The sequence below is a fragment of the Heliangelus exortis genome, chromosome Z (genome assembly GCF_036169615.1).
Source record: "Heliangelus exortis chromosome Z, bHelExo1.hap1, whole genome shotgun sequence".
Classification (NCBI taxonomy): domain Eukaryota; kingdom Metazoa; phylum Chordata; class Aves; order Apodiformes; family Trochilidae; genus Heliangelus; species Heliangelus exortis.
Window position 1 is genome coordinate 44736415 of NC_092454.1, and position 18740 is coordinate 44755154.

General features: G+C 40.6%; 1 protein-coding gene across 19 annotated transcripts in view; it reads left to right on the top strand.

Annotated features, from left to right (window-relative positions):
• Window positions 1-18740, top strand: part of PTPRD (protein tyrosine phosphatase receptor type D) — a 339335-nt gene that overhangs the window by 205963 nt on the left and 114632 nt on the right. For all 19 annotated transcript variants that reach the window (XM_071732135.1, XM_071732139.1, XM_071732136.1 and 16 more), the window contains 4 exons: window positions 1-136; window positions 3908-4489; window positions 12907-13040; window positions 16047-16191. The exon at window positions 1-136 is cut by the window's left edge and continues 134 nt beyond it. In XM_071732135.1, the coding sequence (XP_071588236.1) occupies window positions 1-136; window positions 3908-4489; window positions 12907-13040; window positions 16047-16191 (997 nt within the window). The remainder of the gene's footprint in view (window positions 137-3907; window positions 4490-12906; window positions 13041-16046; window positions 16192-18740) is intronic.

An 18740-nucleotide genomic window follows, 5' to 3' on the forward strand; every position in this document is an offset into this window, starting at 1 on the left:
TTGACACCTGAAGATGATATGCCAATAGGGAGGAACGTGCTTGAGCTTAATGATGTCAGGCAGTCTGCAAACTACACTTGTGTTGCTATGTCTACCCTTGGTGTTATAGAAGCAATAGCACAGATAACTGTCAAAGGTATATCCCAAGCACAAACGTTTGGGCATACTTCAGTCTTTCCTTTCATTCCTTGCCATATTATGAGCAAATATATTGCACTGAAAGGGTCTCAATACTTTCTGCCCTCTTAAATCAGTAAGATAAATATTCCAGCCAAGGACTGATATAAGACAAAATACAGATTTATACTATGACGTAAATTAATCATGATGTTCCATTATTCTCCTCTTAACTCCCAAACTTTATTTCAAGTAAATAAAGACTTCTTTGGTTTTTGCATATAAGAACCAGAAATTTGATTTTGGGAGTTTCTGGGTGTCCAAGGATCAGGTTGATCAAGTAACAAGATTCCTCTTGAGCATATGTTTACACAATGTATTACAGAGGTCAATATCTTTAATTTATATTATCATAGAATCATAGAATTAGCCGGGTTGGAAGGGACCTCAGAGATCATCTAGTCCAACCCTTGACCCACTGGAGCAGTTGCTAGACCATGGCACTGAGTGCCACATCCAGTCTTTTTTTAAATGTCTCCAGGGACGGAGAATCTACCACCTCACCGGGCAGTCCATTCCATAGCCTAATCACCCTCTCCGTGAAGAAATTCTTTCTAATATCTAATCTAAACCTCCCCTGGCGCAACTTAAGATTGTGTCCTCTTGTCTTGTTGGAGGTCATCTGTGAAAAGAGTCCAGCTCCCACCTCGCTACATCCTCCTTTCAGGTAGTTGTAGACAGCAATGAGGTCTCCCCTGAGCCTCCTCTTCTTCAGGCTGAACAGCCCCAGCTCTCTCAGCCTCTCCCCATAGGGCCTGTGCTCGAGTCCCTTCACCAGCCTGGTTGCCCTCCTTTGGACTTGTTCCAGGGCCTCTACATCCTTCTTAAACTGAGGGGCCCAGAACTGGACACAGTACTCGAGGTGTGGCCTCACCAGCGCTGAGTACAGGGGAAGAATCACCTCCCTGGACCTGCTGGTGACGCTGTTTCTGATACAGGCCAGGATGCCATTGGCCTTCTTGGCCACCTGGGCACACTGCTGGCTCATGTTCAGTTTCTTGTTAATGCAGACTCCCAGGTCCCTTTCTGCCTGGCTGCTCTCCAGCCACTCTGTCCCCAGCCTGTAGCGCTGCATGGGGTTGTTGTGGCCAAAGTGCAGGACCCGGCACTTGGCCTTGTTGAACCTCATCCCGTTGGAATCAGCCCAGCTCTCCAGTCTGTCCAGGTCCCTCTGCAGAGCCCTCCTGCCTTCGAGTTGGTCTACACTTCCCCCCAGCTTGGTGTCATCTGCGAACTTGCTGATGATGGACTCAATCCCTTCGTCCAAGTCATCGATAAAGATATTAAAAAGAACTGGGCCCAACACTGATCCTTGGGGGACACCACTGGTGACCGGCCGCCAACTCGATGCAGCCCCGTTCACCACCACCCTCTGGGCCCGGCCCTCCAGCCAGTTCCTAACCCAGCACAGGGTGCTCCTGTCCAAGCTGTGGGCTGACAGCTTTTTCAGGAGAATGCTGTGGGGGACGGTGTCAAAGGCTTTGCTGAAGTCCAGGTAGACCACATCCACCGCCTTCCCCTCATCCATCAGACGGGTCACCTGATCATAAAAGGAGATCAGGTTGGTCAGGCAGGACCTGCCCTTCCTAAACCCGTGCTGGCTGGGTCTGATCCCTGGCCCATCCTGCAGGTGCTGTGTGATTGCACTGAGGATGATCTGCTCCATAACCCTGCCAGGCACTGAGGTCAGGCTGACGGGCCTGTAGTTTCCCGGGTCCTCCTTCCGGCCCTTTTTGTGGATTGGCGTGACATTCGCCAACTTCCAATCATCTGGGATGTCCCCAGTGAGCCAGGACTGTTGGTAGATGATAGAGAGAGGCTTGGCAAGCTCTTCTGCCAGCTCCCTCATCACTCTTGGGTGGATCCCATCCGGTCCCATAGACTTGTGGGGGTCCAAGCAGCTCAAGAGGTCACTGACTGTGTCCTTCAATATTACAGGGGGGCTGTTTAGATTTTTATCATCCTCTATAGGCTCCAGAAGCCTGCTGTCAACAGGATAACCTGTCTTTCTGTTGAAAACTGAGGTAAAGAAGGTGTTAAATACCTCAGCCTTTTCCTCATCTTTGATAACTATATTCCCACCCATGTCCAGTACAGAATGAATGTTTTCCTTGCCCCTTCTTTTGCTATTGATGTATCTGTAGAAGGATTTCTTATTGTCCTTCACAGAGGTAGCAAGATTCAGTTCATGTAGTGCTTTTGCTTCTCTGATTCTCTTTCTACATGACCTGACTATATTCCTAAATTCCTCCTGAGAAGTTAGCCCTTTTTTCCATAATTGATAGGCCCTCTTCTTAACCCTAATTTCTTTCAGAGTCTCCCGGTTCAGCCAGACTGGTTGCCTTCCCCGCCGGCTCGCCTTCCGGGACTCTGGGACAGCCTGTTCCTGTGCTTTCAGAATATGCTCTTTGAAGTATGTCCATCCCTCCTGGACCCCTTTGTTTTCAAGGGTTGTTTCCCAGGGTATACTCTGAACCAGTCTTTTGAATAGTCCAAAATCTGCTCTCCGGAAATCCAACACAGACGTTTTACTGACGACCCTCCTTGTTTCCCTGAGTATTGAAAACTCTATTATTTCATGGTCACTAAGTCCCAGTCGTCCATCAACCACCACATCTCCCACCAGCCCCTCTCTGTTTGTGAAAAGAAGGTCAAGTGGGGCTCCGTCCCTGGTGGGCTCATTTACTAGTTGGAGCAGGAAGTTATCTTCAATACACTCTAGGAATCTCCTAGACTGCCTCCTCTCTGCAGTGTGGAGTTCCCAGCAGATGTCTGGCAAGTTAAAGTCACCTACGAGGATAAGGGATGATGATTTTGAAACATCCTCCAGTTGCTTGTAGAATATTTCGTCGACCTCATCGTCCTGATTGGGCGGTCTGTAGCAGACTCCCATCACGATATCGGCCTTGTTGACCTTCCCACTGATTCTAACCCACAGGCATTCTGCGCTATTATTGGTGGTCTCAACTTCTACAGTGTTGAGAGATTCTCTAACATATAGGGCTACCCCTCCACCTCTCTTACCCTGCCTGTCCCTTCTGAAGAGCCTGTATCCACCCATGGCAGCACTCCAGTCATGGGAGTCATCCCACCACGTTTCCGTGATAGCGACTACATCATAGCTTTCCTGCCACACGATGGCTTCCAGCTCCTCCTGTTTGTTGCCCATGCTGCGTGCATTGGTGTACATGCACTTCAGCTGGGCTGCTGGTTTGTCATTTATCTCGGGTAGTCCACCTTTAGGTTCCTCTCTGGAGAGCTCAGTTTCAACCCTCTCCCCCTTCAAACCTAGTTTAAAGCCCTCCTTATCAGCCCCTTCAACCTATGACCTAGAGTCCTTTTCCCCCTGTTAGTTAGATGAAGTCCATCAGATCTAATGACACAAGGCAGTTTGGGATTTGCCCCATGGTCGAAGAACCCGAAGTTCCGCCGGTGGCACCAGTCCCTTAGCCACCCATTAATGAGATGGGTTTTCCTAGTCCTCTCCTCATTTAAGCCTTCTAATTAAATTAAATGAACTTTACACTATACAACTTTAGATTTTCTGATTGATTTCTAAAGTAAATCATGATTGCCAAAAGGTTGCTCTGAACAGTTCACACATTCTTTCCATTACAGTCTTCCTGTTTTCTTCTTCTTGTTGTTTGGTTTGGGTTTTAAGTTGCTTACTGTAACAATTAATGCCTAGTCTTTCATAGTGCTAACTGTATTTTTTGGCATTTGCCTTTAGCCTTACCCAAGCCTCCGGGAACACCTGTGGTGACAGAAAGCACAGCGACAAGCATAACATTGACTTGGGATTCTGGAAACCCTGAGCCAGTTTCTTACTACATAATCCAACACAAACCCAAAAATTCTGAGGAACCATATAAAGAAATTGATGGCGTGGCCACAACACGCTACAGTGTGGCTGGACTAAGTCCATATTCAGAGTACGAATTTCGAGTAGTTGCTGTAAATAACATTGGGCGAGGGCCACCCAGTGAGCCTGTGTCAACGAGGACTTCAGAGCAAGCACCTTCAAGCGCACCACGAAATGTGCAGGCCCGTATGCTGAGCTCTACCACCATTTTGGTACAGTGGGAAGAACCTGAAGAACCTAATGGACAAATACAAGGTTACAGAGTTTATTACACCATGGACCCCACTCAACACGTCAACAGCTGGATGAAGCACAATGTGGCTGATAGCCATATTACCACTATTGGGAATCTGGTACCCCAGAAAACGTACTCTGTGAAGGTTCTTGCTTTTACATCTGTTGGGGATGGACCACTCTCTAGTGACATTCAAGTCATCACTCAAACAGGAGGTAAGCCAGCAATGAATGGTATTTGAGTGAAAAAATTAATATTTACAGAAATTCTCCAGAGGGAGAATTCAAATTTAAAGTGTCAAGAAAAACCTCCTCTCAAGGATAGCTGGTTTATTCAGACGTATTTTGCAGATGATGTTTTATCGGTTCCACAGTGCAAGTTGTCATTGAGTGGATATTATCATCTCACACTTTCATTTCTTCTTTTCACCGCTTTTGAGAATTTTCACTAACGTTAAACTGAAGTCTCAGGGAGATCTTCATCCTGAAGGTGACCAAGGTTGCAGATTCTATTTGGCAGTACTCTGTGCACCAAAAGTGTTTGTCAAGTACATCTTTGCAGCCTTCTTTGAGGAGTTTCCTGTGTTGGCAGGTTTTGTTTAGGTGATGTGTGATTGTCTTATGCTGCATCACTGTAGTGAATCTTGCTTTTGGACATTTAAAATGCATGTGTACTGCATGTGTATTCAAGCGGTCGGTAAGGTTCTGAAAACACATGAAAAATGAAAGCATTAAAAAATGAACAAACCTTTGTGTAGGTTTGTGCAAGAAGGTCTCCAGCATTTTGGATTTATAAATCAAATCCTGTCTGCCGCCACAGAGCACATACCACAAGGTCACCATTTTCTTGTTTTATGTTTGCAGTTAGGTTGGTTTGTTTCTGTACAGGACTTTCAGGTCCATGAATTAGTTTTATTAGCAAAGGACAAGCAAACATGATGAAAAACGTTGCAGAAAATTTTTATGAAATCAAAAGCGAGAAGCTCTTGTGGAGCTATGCTGCAGAAAAAGTGTTTTATTGTAGCAATAAGAAATAAATGCTTCCTTTTTCTACCAGTTTAGAGAAAGCTGTGTGAAGTACTACTGTATGTCAGTAATTGCCTAGAAATATTATATAATACTACTTGATTTTTTTTTTTTATTGTTCTTTTTTTTTTTTTTTTTTTTTTTTTTTTGTATTGGAAAGGTTCCTGTTGTAGAATTAAGCATCCCTCAAATTCTTAAAAATGTATCTCTTAAGTGTAACTATAGACAGTTATGTTTTATCTGCTTTTTATTTCTCCTTTTTACCCATAAGCATTTAATAAAGAACAGGAATTGAGGTATTGTCCTGGAGTCTTTGTGTGTCACACAAAGGTTGAGGTACTACCTTTTTCAGTATCTCAGCTGGGAAGTTACTAAGTTAAAAAAAAATAAAATTAAGAATTAACATTTTTAAAACTTCTAGTGGTACATTAAAGTGTACCACTTTAATCTGTGGTCTGTGTGCACATGCAAGTGTAAATGTGTGCATTATAGTTTAAATTTCGCAGTTATAACATTTCTCAGGGACTATTTTTTATATTGACATCTGACTTCTTTTTGAATACATGTGCAAAAAGCTTTTGAAGGAGAAGGCTGCTCATCTGTATTGTCACTTGCAACCATAAACCTTTTAGATTAGCAAGAAATTGTCAGTGGCTTCTCTAGAGAGAAGGATGAAGCAATCGAAATAATGAGCACTGAGGCTTAGCTAGCCAGGCTCAAGTTACATTACTTGCTGAGGTCAGATCACAAAAGCTCTGTTTATTAAAATCTTTATAGAACTTGCCACTAAATGTGCCTGTCTGTTTCTGATTACCATTGCAATCTGAAGAAATCACTACAATGTTAACAGTGCAGGAGGGATCTTCAATAAATGTTTTCAACACAAAATTACTTTATGTTTTTTTTAAATTTCTGGCTAGGTTGAAAATATAAAGAAAAGTACGGATGTGGCAAACAGGAGGCATTTTTGAGCACTGATACTTGTGCTTGAAAAATTAACATTTTAAGCCAAACAGGAAAATAGCTAAGAAAATCTAGTGCAGTACTGCAGTCCAGGTTTATGCTTACAAACTATGATTCTCTTGTCTTTCTATACAGCAGTTTCTCTTCAGTGAACACCGCAGAATAAAAGTCCCTTCTTGCCCTTCTCTTCCAGATTTTCTGTAATCTAATTCTGAATATGACTGTTGTGGTTTAAGTCGCTCAAACTAAAGCTCATCCAAATGAATGTAATGTATTACAGAGTTCCATTTAAAAACAGCAGAAACGGATTTAATGGAAACAGGAGTGGGATGGTTCTTTGTTTGGTTTTTCCCTTTTTGAAATAAATAAGCTTATCATTGCACATACATGGCTTAACCATTATGCTTTGGAGATACTAGAGTTTATAGACAAAATCTAATTGACAGCTGTAACTTACAGGCTTTTTTAGCTTGGTTTCCTTTAAAGTGTCCTCCTGTATGCGTTTTCTGATTTTAGGAGAGAGATAATAAAAATTTAATAATTTGTTTTTAAAAGCCAATTTGCAAGAATCTTTGCAGAACTGTTCTTTTGAAATGGCTATATGAGTAACTTCTCACTTTGCAGGTCAGTCAAAACTATGCTGATAGTTTAAATTAGGTTTCTAATTAAAGCATTAACTAGGAACATGTAGTTGGAGGAGAAGAGAAGGAAGCATTTTTCAGGCAACCACTTAAAAAAAAAAAAAAAAAAAAGCAAGTTCAGTTTCATGCTGCTTAAGCATTTTAAGGAATGGCCATGTCCTATTGTCCTCTTGTTTTCAGCAATGTTTTCTGTACAGTAAAAGACACCAGTTTATGAAATTAAGTAATCAGAAAACACCTGTAGACCTCAGCCTTTTCAATAAGAAAGATCAATTCCAAAAGCTGCCTTTTAGATCTTTTTCTGCATTTTGGGTCAAGGGATTGGTTCTGCTGACACTAGAGTCAGAGCAGACTGTTATTTAGGTGAACTGGCTTACTAACAGCAAATTTTAGAATAAAGAAAAATTACTATAAGCTTTAATGTGATTCTTATTGCCCTTTTTCTTCACTAGAAAACAGATGTTCTTTTTGTTTATCTCCATTTAGCTGCGCAGGACACACTTTTTAATGTGTTTTCCCACTTTTCCTTTCTCTGGTTCAACTGGTAAGGAGTATCCATGAGTAGTGTCTGAGCAATGTACTTTAACCTGTGTGCAACAGGAAGATTCTTGAGCTTTCAAATGAATGTCTGGGTGTGTCTTTCATTTCAGTTTTTGTTTTAATGTTCAAAGAGAAGATGGCTCCTGAAGGAATTTAGAGAATCCTGGATTTATTCTGAGTTTAGATAGAAAGAGGGGATAATCAGAGATGTAATCTTGGGTAGTTTATAAATGGAGAAAGAGAAAAAGTATTCTGAGAAATTAATGTGTACCTGTAAAAATAATGCTTCTTTCAAAAAGAACTTAAAATATAATAGAAAGTGCTATTTTTAAATCAAGGATTGGCAGTGGTTTGAAGATTCCTATAAAAGGTAATCTTTTGAACATGTGGAAAAAGATGTTAATGATAAGGTCAAGTGTCTAGCTTACAAGGTGCATAAAATGAGTCCTAGATTGAGGGAGAGGAGTTAATGGTTCTAGAGTTCTTACTGTAAAAGAAGATCAGAAATTCAGAGGAAGGGAGCCTATAGCAAGGGAGTACAGTTCTGTGTTGTAACAACCTAGCTACTTTGCCAGACATTTCAGGTTTTTTTATGAACATATGAACAGGGAAACCTCATGTCTCTGAAACTTCAGAGTACCAGTCTCCTAATGAAGCATTTCATTTAAATGGACTTCCACAAGGGAAAGGTTGAGAGCTTGCAGCTGGAAACTCAACAATGATATGAGGAAGCAGGCAAAAGAATAATTTTGCATCTGCAATAGGGTGCAGGATGTTTTTTAATGACAAAATTCCCCTTAAGACACATTTCTGGTCAAGTAGGACAGGGAATTTCTGAATAACCTGTCTGCTCCCAGATTCTTCCAGTAAGTTCCTTAGTCTCTCTTTATTTCATCTGAATGCCAACATGCTAAGACTAATATTGAGGTTCTTAGTCTCACACACTGATTTTCCCAACTTCTGATCTCTCCCCTTTTTTCTGGTTAGAACACTATTTAGGGTCTGGATGTGGGATCAGTTTATTTTCTTTAAATCTGATTTTTTTCAAGTCCAGAATTCTGGCTTTTGCAAATATATGGAGCACTGGGACATTACATTGACATTTAACATTGACCTACTGGACATTACATTGAATTTAACTATGGAAAAAAGTAGTTTGAAATAATTTTAAGAGAACTCTACAGCTACACTGCTGAACTAGAGTATAGACAGAATCTCTTTGAAGAATAATTCGTTTCTTCAGTGTAGTCACTCAAAAAAGACTATGCAGACTTTAAGACTGCACATTATTTTGTTCTGCGGGCTCCCTCAATATCAGTTACTCATTATTTCAAGAAAGTGATTTTTTGATTTTTGGTTATTTTTCACAAAATGTGCTGTGCTCTTTGGTCATTTAAAAGGTATTGTTCTTATCATTTTAATGCTGTGGTTCTGTGATACTGCAGCACTGTAAACTTCAGCTATCTCTAGACTCCTTTTAGGAGGTTATTTCTTTTGTAGCAATGTCTCGATCAATCTGTTGTCCTGTGCAAAATTGATTCATAACTTAACCAATTGAGTTTTACTCTGGGCATGAATTTGACCCAAGCAATGCCATCAGGCCATTTCGAGTGTGGAGATTCTCTTCTCTTTCCAGCATCACTTGCAAACACTGTACAACCCTGGAGCGTTTTTCTAGTTACCTCAGCCACCTGAGTAGCTGTGGGGGGAGCTCAAGGGCCTTTCTGATTTGAGATCCCATTTCTGTTGTGCACTTGAATCAGGCATGGATATAGAACTACATATGCAGGAAAAGGTTCAGCAACCTGTGTTTCTGCTTATCCAACAATAAACTTGAAGGACTAGGCAAGGGAAGGTGTAGGATTTGATGTCAAGTTTTGAAAAGACTAATTCTGGACATTGTTCTTTATTTTGTTCCTGCATTATGTTTTCTCAATGTGTGTACCACCTAGGCTGTGAGATGCTCATAACTGATAATTCAGTGTGCAGTAAAGTTGTGAGGTTTAATGTGGTTTTGTAGAGAACATTTACCTCAAAGCAAAAGGACAGAAAGGAGGATACTGAGTGAATGCTTATTCAGAAATTCCTCGTTCAGTGAGATGACCATGTATAGCACTAATATGGAAAGAGAATTTTATCTGTGTAATTAAAAACACTTCAGCAAAAGTATAAAGTCCACTTACTTTCCCTAGTTTTTTCCTTCTCTGAAGATGGAAAGTAGACCAGTACCTTCTGTCAGCATCCTACAGCTTGGCTTAATTCCCATGTGCCACTGAAGAATTTGAACAGTTGTTGTATGTTCTAGGCATAAATCCTAAATAGTTTAAGTTATTGTTGCAGTTTCTTATCTAGTACTTTTCCTTTGGCTTAAGCCTTGGGTTCCCTATCAGAGTTTATCTGCAACACTCTTTGTTTAGTTTCTGGTACTATGTTTTTTTTTTTTCTTCCTTTCATATCTTTTTGAACTGTTTGGAGTGGTGCAGATTTTGGTGTTACTTCTTTCTTCTCTCATTGTTTCCAGCTTCATAGTTGCCTAGTAGTTGAAAAATGTGAGGGGAGACTTGATTTTGCAGCAAGGTATTATTTTGACAAACAGCATTTGGGAAAGTCCAGTTAACCATCAACTCGTCTTAAGAAGTAATAGAAAAATTGCAGACACAGGACCATAAAGGGTTTTTATGGGAAGGAACACTTTGAGGATGAGGGTCTTAAAATGTACAGAGAGACAGGAAGTACCTTTTGTTCTCCATCTGCTACCATATTTATCATAACAGATGGTATCAGCCTTCATATGGGTCACTTGACGGGTCATTTACTGTTACTGCCTGGCTGTGTTCTACCATTCATGTATCCATTTGTTAAGCACAGGTCATAGCATCACAGGATGACTCAGGCTGGCAGGGTGATCTGTGGAGGTTTCCAGCCCCAGCCACTGCCCAGAGCAGGCTCAGCTGTGGGTTGAGACGAGGCTGCTCAGGGCTTCAACCAGTTAAGGCATAAACCACCCCAAGGCTGGATATGGTCCAGCCTCCCTGGGCCCTAGCTACATGACTGGGCTGTCCTGGAGAAAAATTTTCTTCAGCCTGAGCTTCCAGCTTGTGCTTCCAGCTCCTTCCTTCCTTCTCCCACAGATGTGGAGACCCCAGCTGTGTCTCCTCTGTCCCTCCCACTGTTGTCCATGGATGCTGTTCAGTGTCCTCAAACCCATTCCTTGTCCTTTCTGAACCAGCCAAAGTCTTACATCCTCCCATTGGAATGCAAGGGGTCCAGCCCAGAGCCATCTTGCTGAGGCCCAAAAGCAGATAGAATACCCAGATATGGTCTAAGGGGCACTGAGCAGAGGGAGCTGTTGCTGCACTTGAGCTCATATTGAGCTTCTTGTCAATCACCAACTGCAAGTCCTTCTCCTTCAGGGCTACTCTCAACCCACTCTGTACCCAGCTTGTAATTATGCCTGGGATTGGCCCAATCCAGATGCAGGACCTTGCACTTGGACTTGTTTAACCTCATACAGTTTGAACTGGACATTTCACAAGCCTGTCTAGTATATCACATCAAGCACTGCTGGCCTTAGTTCCCTGGGTTTTCTTTACTTTCTTTTTGAAAAAGGGGGGTAATGTTTCCCCTTTTCCAATCTGTGGGAACTTCTCCAGACTGCCGCGGCTTCTCAAATATGATGGCTAACGGCTAGCAACTTTGGCCACTTTCCTTCAGGACCCATGGATGCATCTTATCAGATCCCATGGACTTGTGCACTTTTAGGTTCTCTAGGTGTTCCCAGACCTGACCTGCACTTACTCTGGATGGCTCTTCTCTCTCCCAGACCCAGCCATAGTCCTCTGTGACATGGGTGGTGCAGCTCAAGCAGTCATCAGTGAAGGCTGAAGGAAAAGTCATTGAGTACTTCTATATTCTCGGTAACCAGGTCACCTGTATCCCCACATTGTTTTTTCTTTTTTCTGTAGAGGTATACACCTGTAGAGGTGCATGTACTGTGTGATTCATGCATTCTTCTGCACTTTTCTATTTTGTCCCGATTCTGAAAAAAATTAAAAAATCGATAAGTGAATGGTAGAGACTTGCAGCCTCCACACAGGAACTTTAATATACACCTTGTGTTGACAGATTATCTGTCTGTTTAAAGGTTAAATATCAAACCCGCGCCAGTATACATGAGGACAATGTTATCCTCAGAATAACATTCCAGAAAAGTCTGGACAAGATAAGAATTATTAATTACTTATACTGTTTGCTCTTCAGTGTTTTTCAGCCTTTTACTGTACAAAATAAATGTACTTGTACAGCTTAAATAAAATTCTACCCTGAAAATTTTTCCTCAAAAAATAAAAACATGCCATATTTTATTCTTGAAAACACAAATGTTGTGGTAGACTGTTTCATGCCTGTCAACTGCACTATTAACTGAAATTACTAATCGTTACTATACGTTACTATACATAGTATTCATGATTATATATTACTATTTTTGTCCTTGCCCATGGCAGGGGGCTTGGAATTATATGTTCTCTAAGGCCCCTTGCAACACAAACAATTCTGTGATTCTGTGAAAATAATGTTTTGGAACTCAAGTGATCAAAATATGGTATGTAGTCCAATGACAGTGTTATATATTAATGTCTTTTCCCCAGGAACCTTATTATTTGCCATGGATTTGCAGAATTGAATGAGAGTAACATGGGTGATTTCTGTGACCATTGCACAAGAAATAATACAGATAATATTCTTGACTAATGGAATAAAAGCTGCATTTTTAGTTCTTGTAATTAGAAAGTGTTGTCACTATAAACTCAAGCTATTTAGGTAAAAAATACCAATCATTAAAAGGCAAGAAATACATCACTTAATAAGAACATTATTTATAGTAGGTTATAAACTTGTTCAGGTGACAAAAGCGTTTAATATTTAGTTGTCTTCTTAAAGAGCAGGATGTTTAGTATCTTAGTTATTTTTGAGCTCGAGAAACCATTTTCAGATTTGGAAACGTGTCTAATGGTTTTAACACTTTCTGCTTGACTATTCCAGCCCATCTGATGTAATACTAGCATTTCCCCAAATACACATGTATATGTATATGTCTATGTATGTCATTCCACACATAGGTTATTAAATTGCTGGTATTCATCATCAGGCTTCTGTTCAATTTCAGTCTTTTACATTTCAGTTCTTTGTGCCTTATTTACCCTGCCAAGCATTTATTTGAGATACACGGTAATTTGTAATGAGTCAATTAAATATATCATATTTTTTGTGAGCATAAAAATTAATTTATTTCATAGTACTCTTAATAATTTTTTTTAAATTCAGTAAGTTCAATGAAGTAATATTGTGTGAAATGTTCAGATCTTAGTAAGAAAGAAAGGTTCAAATCTTAGTAAGATTTGAAAGATAAATATTGAACTAACCAAATAAACAATTAGTAACACTTCTCAACTTTTCCTTTAGTGCCTGGTCAGCCACTGAACTTCAAAGCAGAACCTGAATCTGAAACAAGCATATTACTTTCCTGGACACCTCCACGCTCTGATACCATTTCCAGCTATGAACTGGTTTACAAAGATGGAGAGCATGGGGAGGAGGTAAGTGAAAAGACTGTTCATTTTTAAATGTTCTTGAATGAATTAGACATAAAATGCTACAGCGGTTTAGAACTGATGGATGTCTAACTTTCTTTAGTACAACTGCCTTGATGTTTAACAGTTTGTTAAACCTACCTGTCAGCCTAATGATAGATTGACAGTGTGTAAACAGCAGAAAATGCTGTTGATGTTTACCAGCCGGTGGAATTTTGCTGATGCTAGCAATGAGTCATCTGCAGAAGCTGCACCCAGTTTCATGCATTGATCATATCTCTCCAATCCTGTTCCTCTACAAAGGCTTGGAAGCAGAACTGGTTTGGGTTGTATAATGGACTCACTATGATTTTTTGCACTCACACTAGGACTTTGAAGTCTGAGAGCATTTTTGTTTCTCTTGTGCTACCATGTAATAGAGATTTCAAGCTTCTCTAATCTCTCAGTGTTACGTGTGAAGAAAATACAATTGTTTTTAATAAAGATAAAAACCTGCCATGAACTTTTTCTGTACCATCATCTGAACAAGGGGATTGAGTGCACCCTCAGTAAGTTTGGAGACAACAGCAAGTTGGGCAGGACTCTTAATCTCATTGAGGATAGAAAGGCCCTGCAGAGGAATCTACCCAAGATGGATTGACAGGCCAAGGCCAATTGTATGAGGTTCAACAAAGCCAAGTGTCAGGTTCTGCACATGGATCACAGCAACTCCATGAAAAACTACAAGCTTGGGGAAGAGTGGATTGAAAGCTGCCCAGAGGAAGGGGACATGGGAATGCTGGTCAACAGCCAGCTGAATGTAAGCCAGCAGTGTGCCCAAGTGGCCAGTGACATCCTGGCTTCTGTCAGGAACAGTGTGGCCAGCGGGCTTAGGGAAGTGATTGTCCCCCTGTACTCAGCACTGATGAGGCTGCACATGGGGTACTGTGCTCAGTTTTGGGCTGCCTCACTGCAAGAAAGACATAGAGGTACTAGAGTGAGTCCAAAGAAGGGTATAGAAGGTGGTTGCAGACCAAATCCAATGAGAAATGGCTGAGGGAACAAGATCTGCTTAGTCTGGAAAAAAGGAGGCTGAAGGGAGAACTCACTCTCTAAAACTACCTGAAAAAAGGCTGTAATGAGGCCAGGGGCCATCTGACAGGATGTGGGGAAATGACCTTAAATTGCGCCAGGGGAGGTTTAGATTGGATATTATGAAAAAATTCTTTACTGAAAGGTTTGACAGGTATTGAAGCAGGGTGGCCAGTGAACTAGTGGAGTCACCATCCGTGGAGGTATTTAAAAGACATGTAGATGTGGTGCATAGGTACATAGGGACCTGGACAGACTGGAGAGATGGGCTGACTCCAATGGGATGAGCTTCAACAAGGCCAAGTGCCGGGTCCTGCACTTTGGCCACAACAACCCCATGCAGCGCTACAGGCTGGGCACAGAGTGGCTGAGAGCAGCCAGACAGAAAGGGACCTGGGAGTCTGGATTGACAGGAAGCTGAACATGAGCCAGCAGTGTGCCCAGGTGGCCAAGAAGGCCAATGGCATCCTGGCATGTATCAGAAACAGCGTCACCAGCAGGTCCAAGGAGGTGATTCTGCCCCTGTACTCAGCCCTGGTAAGGCCACACCTTGAGTACTGTGTTCAGTTCTAGGCCCCTCAGTTCAAGAAGGAGATTGAGGTCCTCGAACAGGTCCAAAGGAGGGCAACTGGGCTGGTGAAGGGACTCAAGCACAGATCCTATGAGGAGAGGCTGAGGGAGCTGGGGCTGTTCAGCCTGAAGAAGAGGAGGCTCAGGGGAGACCTCATTGCTCTCTACAACTCCCTGAAAGGAGGGGGTAGCCAGGCGGGGGTTGGTCTCTTTTCCCAGGCAACTCTCAGTAAGACAAGAGGGCATGGTCTTAAATTGTGCCGGGGGAAGTTCAGATTGGATATTAGAAAGAATTTTTTCACGGAAAGGGTGATCAGATATTGGAACGGGCTGCCTGGGGAGGTGGTGGACTCGTCGTCCCTGGAGACATTTAAAAAGCGACTCGATATGGCACTCAGTGCCATAGTCTAGTGACTGTGGCAGTAGTTGTTCAAGGGTTGGACTCGATGATCTCTGAGGTCCCTTCCAACCCAGCCTATTCTATGATTCTATGATTCTATAGTTTAGTGGTTGACTTTGCAGTGCTAGGTTACAGGTTGGACTAAATAATCTTGGTCTTTTCCAACCCAAGTGAATCTGTAATTCCCTGATTATTTCTTAAAGAATTTTCAGTTTGAGGGCCTCTATGGTGTTAGTGTCATAGACTTTAAAATAGACTGTTCTTCTAATACAGAAACCATGTGACACCTTCATAATATGGAAGCCAGGTGTCCCAAACAAAGGCAGAAGCTGGCAGTCTCAGAAAGCAGCTGGAGAGTGTCAGCCTCATTGATTTCTCCTGCATCATCAACTCATTGTTGATGCTTTAGCTAAACTTATGTTTGTGGTGGCTTCATACATAGGCTGTGAATGCATAAACATATTTTGTGGAATGGGGCCAGATCCATATTTCACCTCCAAATAGGATTCAGGCCCCTGCTTAATAAGTTATCATTTAGAATTATTACTTCTTAATAATTTGAACTCAAATTTAACTACAACGTTAAACTCAAGATTACTCACATTATAAAACCATGTACTTCACTGTCATAAAAGGTATCTAGCTAATTCTTTGTTAATGTGTTATTGTCTGAAAATCCTTTTACACTTTTTACACAGCTATTACTCCCTCAGTCAAACAATACCTCTGTCTCTGAATTTCACCCATTAAGCTGTCAACTTAAAAAATATTGTTCCTTAGTGTGTGTTTGTCAAAAGTAATGTATTCAGTTTTGTTTTGGTTTAGTTTGGTTTTGTTCTGATTTATTTTCTTGAATTTAATTTTTCTCAGTGGGTTTATTGTCAGAGTATAAAAGCATTTCTTTAGTACGCAACATACAGAGTTCAGAGTTTCTGCGTTAATCAAGACCTCCTCTTATTACTCATTTCTAGCAACGGGTTTCCACTGAACCTACTACATCTTATCGCCTACAAGGCTTAAAGCCAAACAGCTTGTACTTATTCCGTCTAGCTGCACGGTCTCCCCAAGGCTTGGGTGCTTCAACAGCAGAAATCTCAGCGAGAACAATGCAGTCAAGTAGGTGTCTTTCCTTACCAACTTAATTTCATTGTCTTGTATTCCTCCAAGTGTTTAAGCTCAGGAGCCCACAGAGGCAGCAACAGAGAAGAATGCAAAATGAGAAAAATACAGCATTCACAGTGCTTAATACACCAAAAGAACGCATAAAATGTGTGGGTTTGTAGGTGTATTATGATCAACATAGCATGAGTGGCTTTTAAAGTTTCAGAAAAAAGCTCTGTAAATCATTGTCTAAGGATCCAGCATTATGCTGCCATAAGGATATATTCTTTTATGTTAAAATAGGATAAAATGTTTTATCATGCAATAGTTGTACATTAACAACAGACCTCCACCTTTTAAATTTCATCTGCCCAGTCTGGCAATTTCTTGTAATATTACATTGATCCTGTAGCGTACCCCTGAAGTACAAGAAGAAAAAATTGTTTTCTCACTGGATGCTTAGTGGATGCAATGTCATGATCTCATCGCATTTGTCTGTAAATGAGGTAAAAAAATATGTTAGGGATACAAAAGTGTGTGCTACCCTTGCCTGACAAGTTATGCTTTCCTGATAGTTTGCATTACACTGTATAGTTTTAAAACTTAGTGCAACTCTCGATGTATTTGTTTTAAGTAATATTATTCAAAATAGAAAATTCAGATACTCAATTGACAGGAGGCATTTTAATTCACAGTTATGACAAATGTGATTATACCGTCAATTTTTTTTTATTATTATATATTAATTGTAATTAGTGAGACTGTTTAGCAGCCCATTTAACCCCTTACAGTTCAGCAGAACTTTAACCAAAGTGAAGTGTGCTTCTAAAGCACGTCTAACGTGTTTGGAATAAGCATAAAAGACAATTACATAACACAAGGCTTGTTTTAGATATAATGGCAAGGCATATTTCAATTATATTAATCCATAGTTAATAATTTGGTGAGGGAAAATGTATTTATTTATTCTGGGAGCCATTTCAGATATTTAGAATGCTCATTCTGTTGTATTGGGTAAGGTAGATTAGACTGTGCATACAAAATAAATATCTAGGGGCCAATTTTGTATGTTGTAACATACACATATAAAAGCACACTGTCATTTTTCCATTCTTGAATATAGGAATATATTCTGCTTATTCAGCCATATGTCTTCATATGTTAGATTTATCCAGTTGATCTCAATGGGCAGACCCTGGTAATTTGCTGAAAAGATTGCAAATGTCTTTTTTTGGAAGATTTGTGTATTTCAGGAAAAAAAAACATATGCAATAATACAACTGGTGACACAAGTAGCCTATAGATTACCATTAGTTACATAAATGTGATGTTTTGTGTTTTCAGAGCATAGTGGATTAAAAATTAGTGAAATTCTATCAGAGTAATAGCAATACTCACCAGAATATACTGTTGCCTTTCATCTTGGTTTCAGAAAAAGTTGCTACAGGGATTTATGTCTTTATGTATAAGATTCTTAGGGGACATTTTACTTGTTTTTTATGTCTTGCACAAGTCAATGGTAAAAGGGGACCAACAGATTTTGAGTAACTGATTACTGAATGAGCATAACAAATCCAACAAATACGATAATTTTCATCTGTTCACCCATCCAGCTCCTCTACTTAGTTGAAATGCTGGTACATTCCCTCCTGTTTTCCCTTCAGAAGAACAGTGTACCATACTGAGTAATAAGCCATTGATCCCTGTAGAAGAGCTGTAGGAAACTGAAAGATACACGTGTAAATGCAATAGGACACAGCAGGTTCCTGGGCCTTCTCTGTTGCTTTAATTTTGTTTGATGTGCTTAGTCTAAGTGCCAGAAATCCATGTTGGGTTTTTTCCCCTTAAGAAATGGGAAAAAATAGTAGGAAATAAAAAAAACAAACCATAAAGATTTTTCACCCAAAGTTTATGTTTCCCTAATGTAAGCTTTCCTTGCAAAAGAGAAGGCAGAAGGAGGAAGGGAGTCCACATCCACTACTTAAGCCAGTGAATTTGAACTATAACACTTTTTTAGTGCACTGAACGATCTCAGATAGTAAGAACAGACTAAGTTAAAGGGCATTTAAGCACTTAGATGCATACCTAACTTTCAGTACTTACATTGCCTCACTGAAAGCAATGGAATGACATACATGCTTAAATGCTGGAGCCCCAAAAAGGTAAATATGTTGACTGACTCCTTTGAGTACAAATCAGTAAAGGTGAGCAATTTTGCTCTGTAAGATTGTTGTGAGTGACAAAGACAAAATCAGCCTCTCTCACCGTTCTTCTGTGCTGAGTTTGTGAACTCTGTAAAATGAGTGCCTGGTTTCTTGAGACGTTGTTTGGGGGTAGATTTTTTTTTTCCCCTGTAGAAGTTACCTACATTACTGGTAGGATTTAATTCTTTGGTAGCAAAGGTGTCTCCAAGAGGAGTTAAAAAAATAAAACTGACAGCTGATCTAGGGTAAGTACAAGTTACAGTCAGAATCAACAAGCCTGTCACTTTTTCCTGGTAGGTAAATCTTCAACTAAGACTTTATTCATCTTCTGTTGACTGCATGCTCCTAGAATGTTGGCTA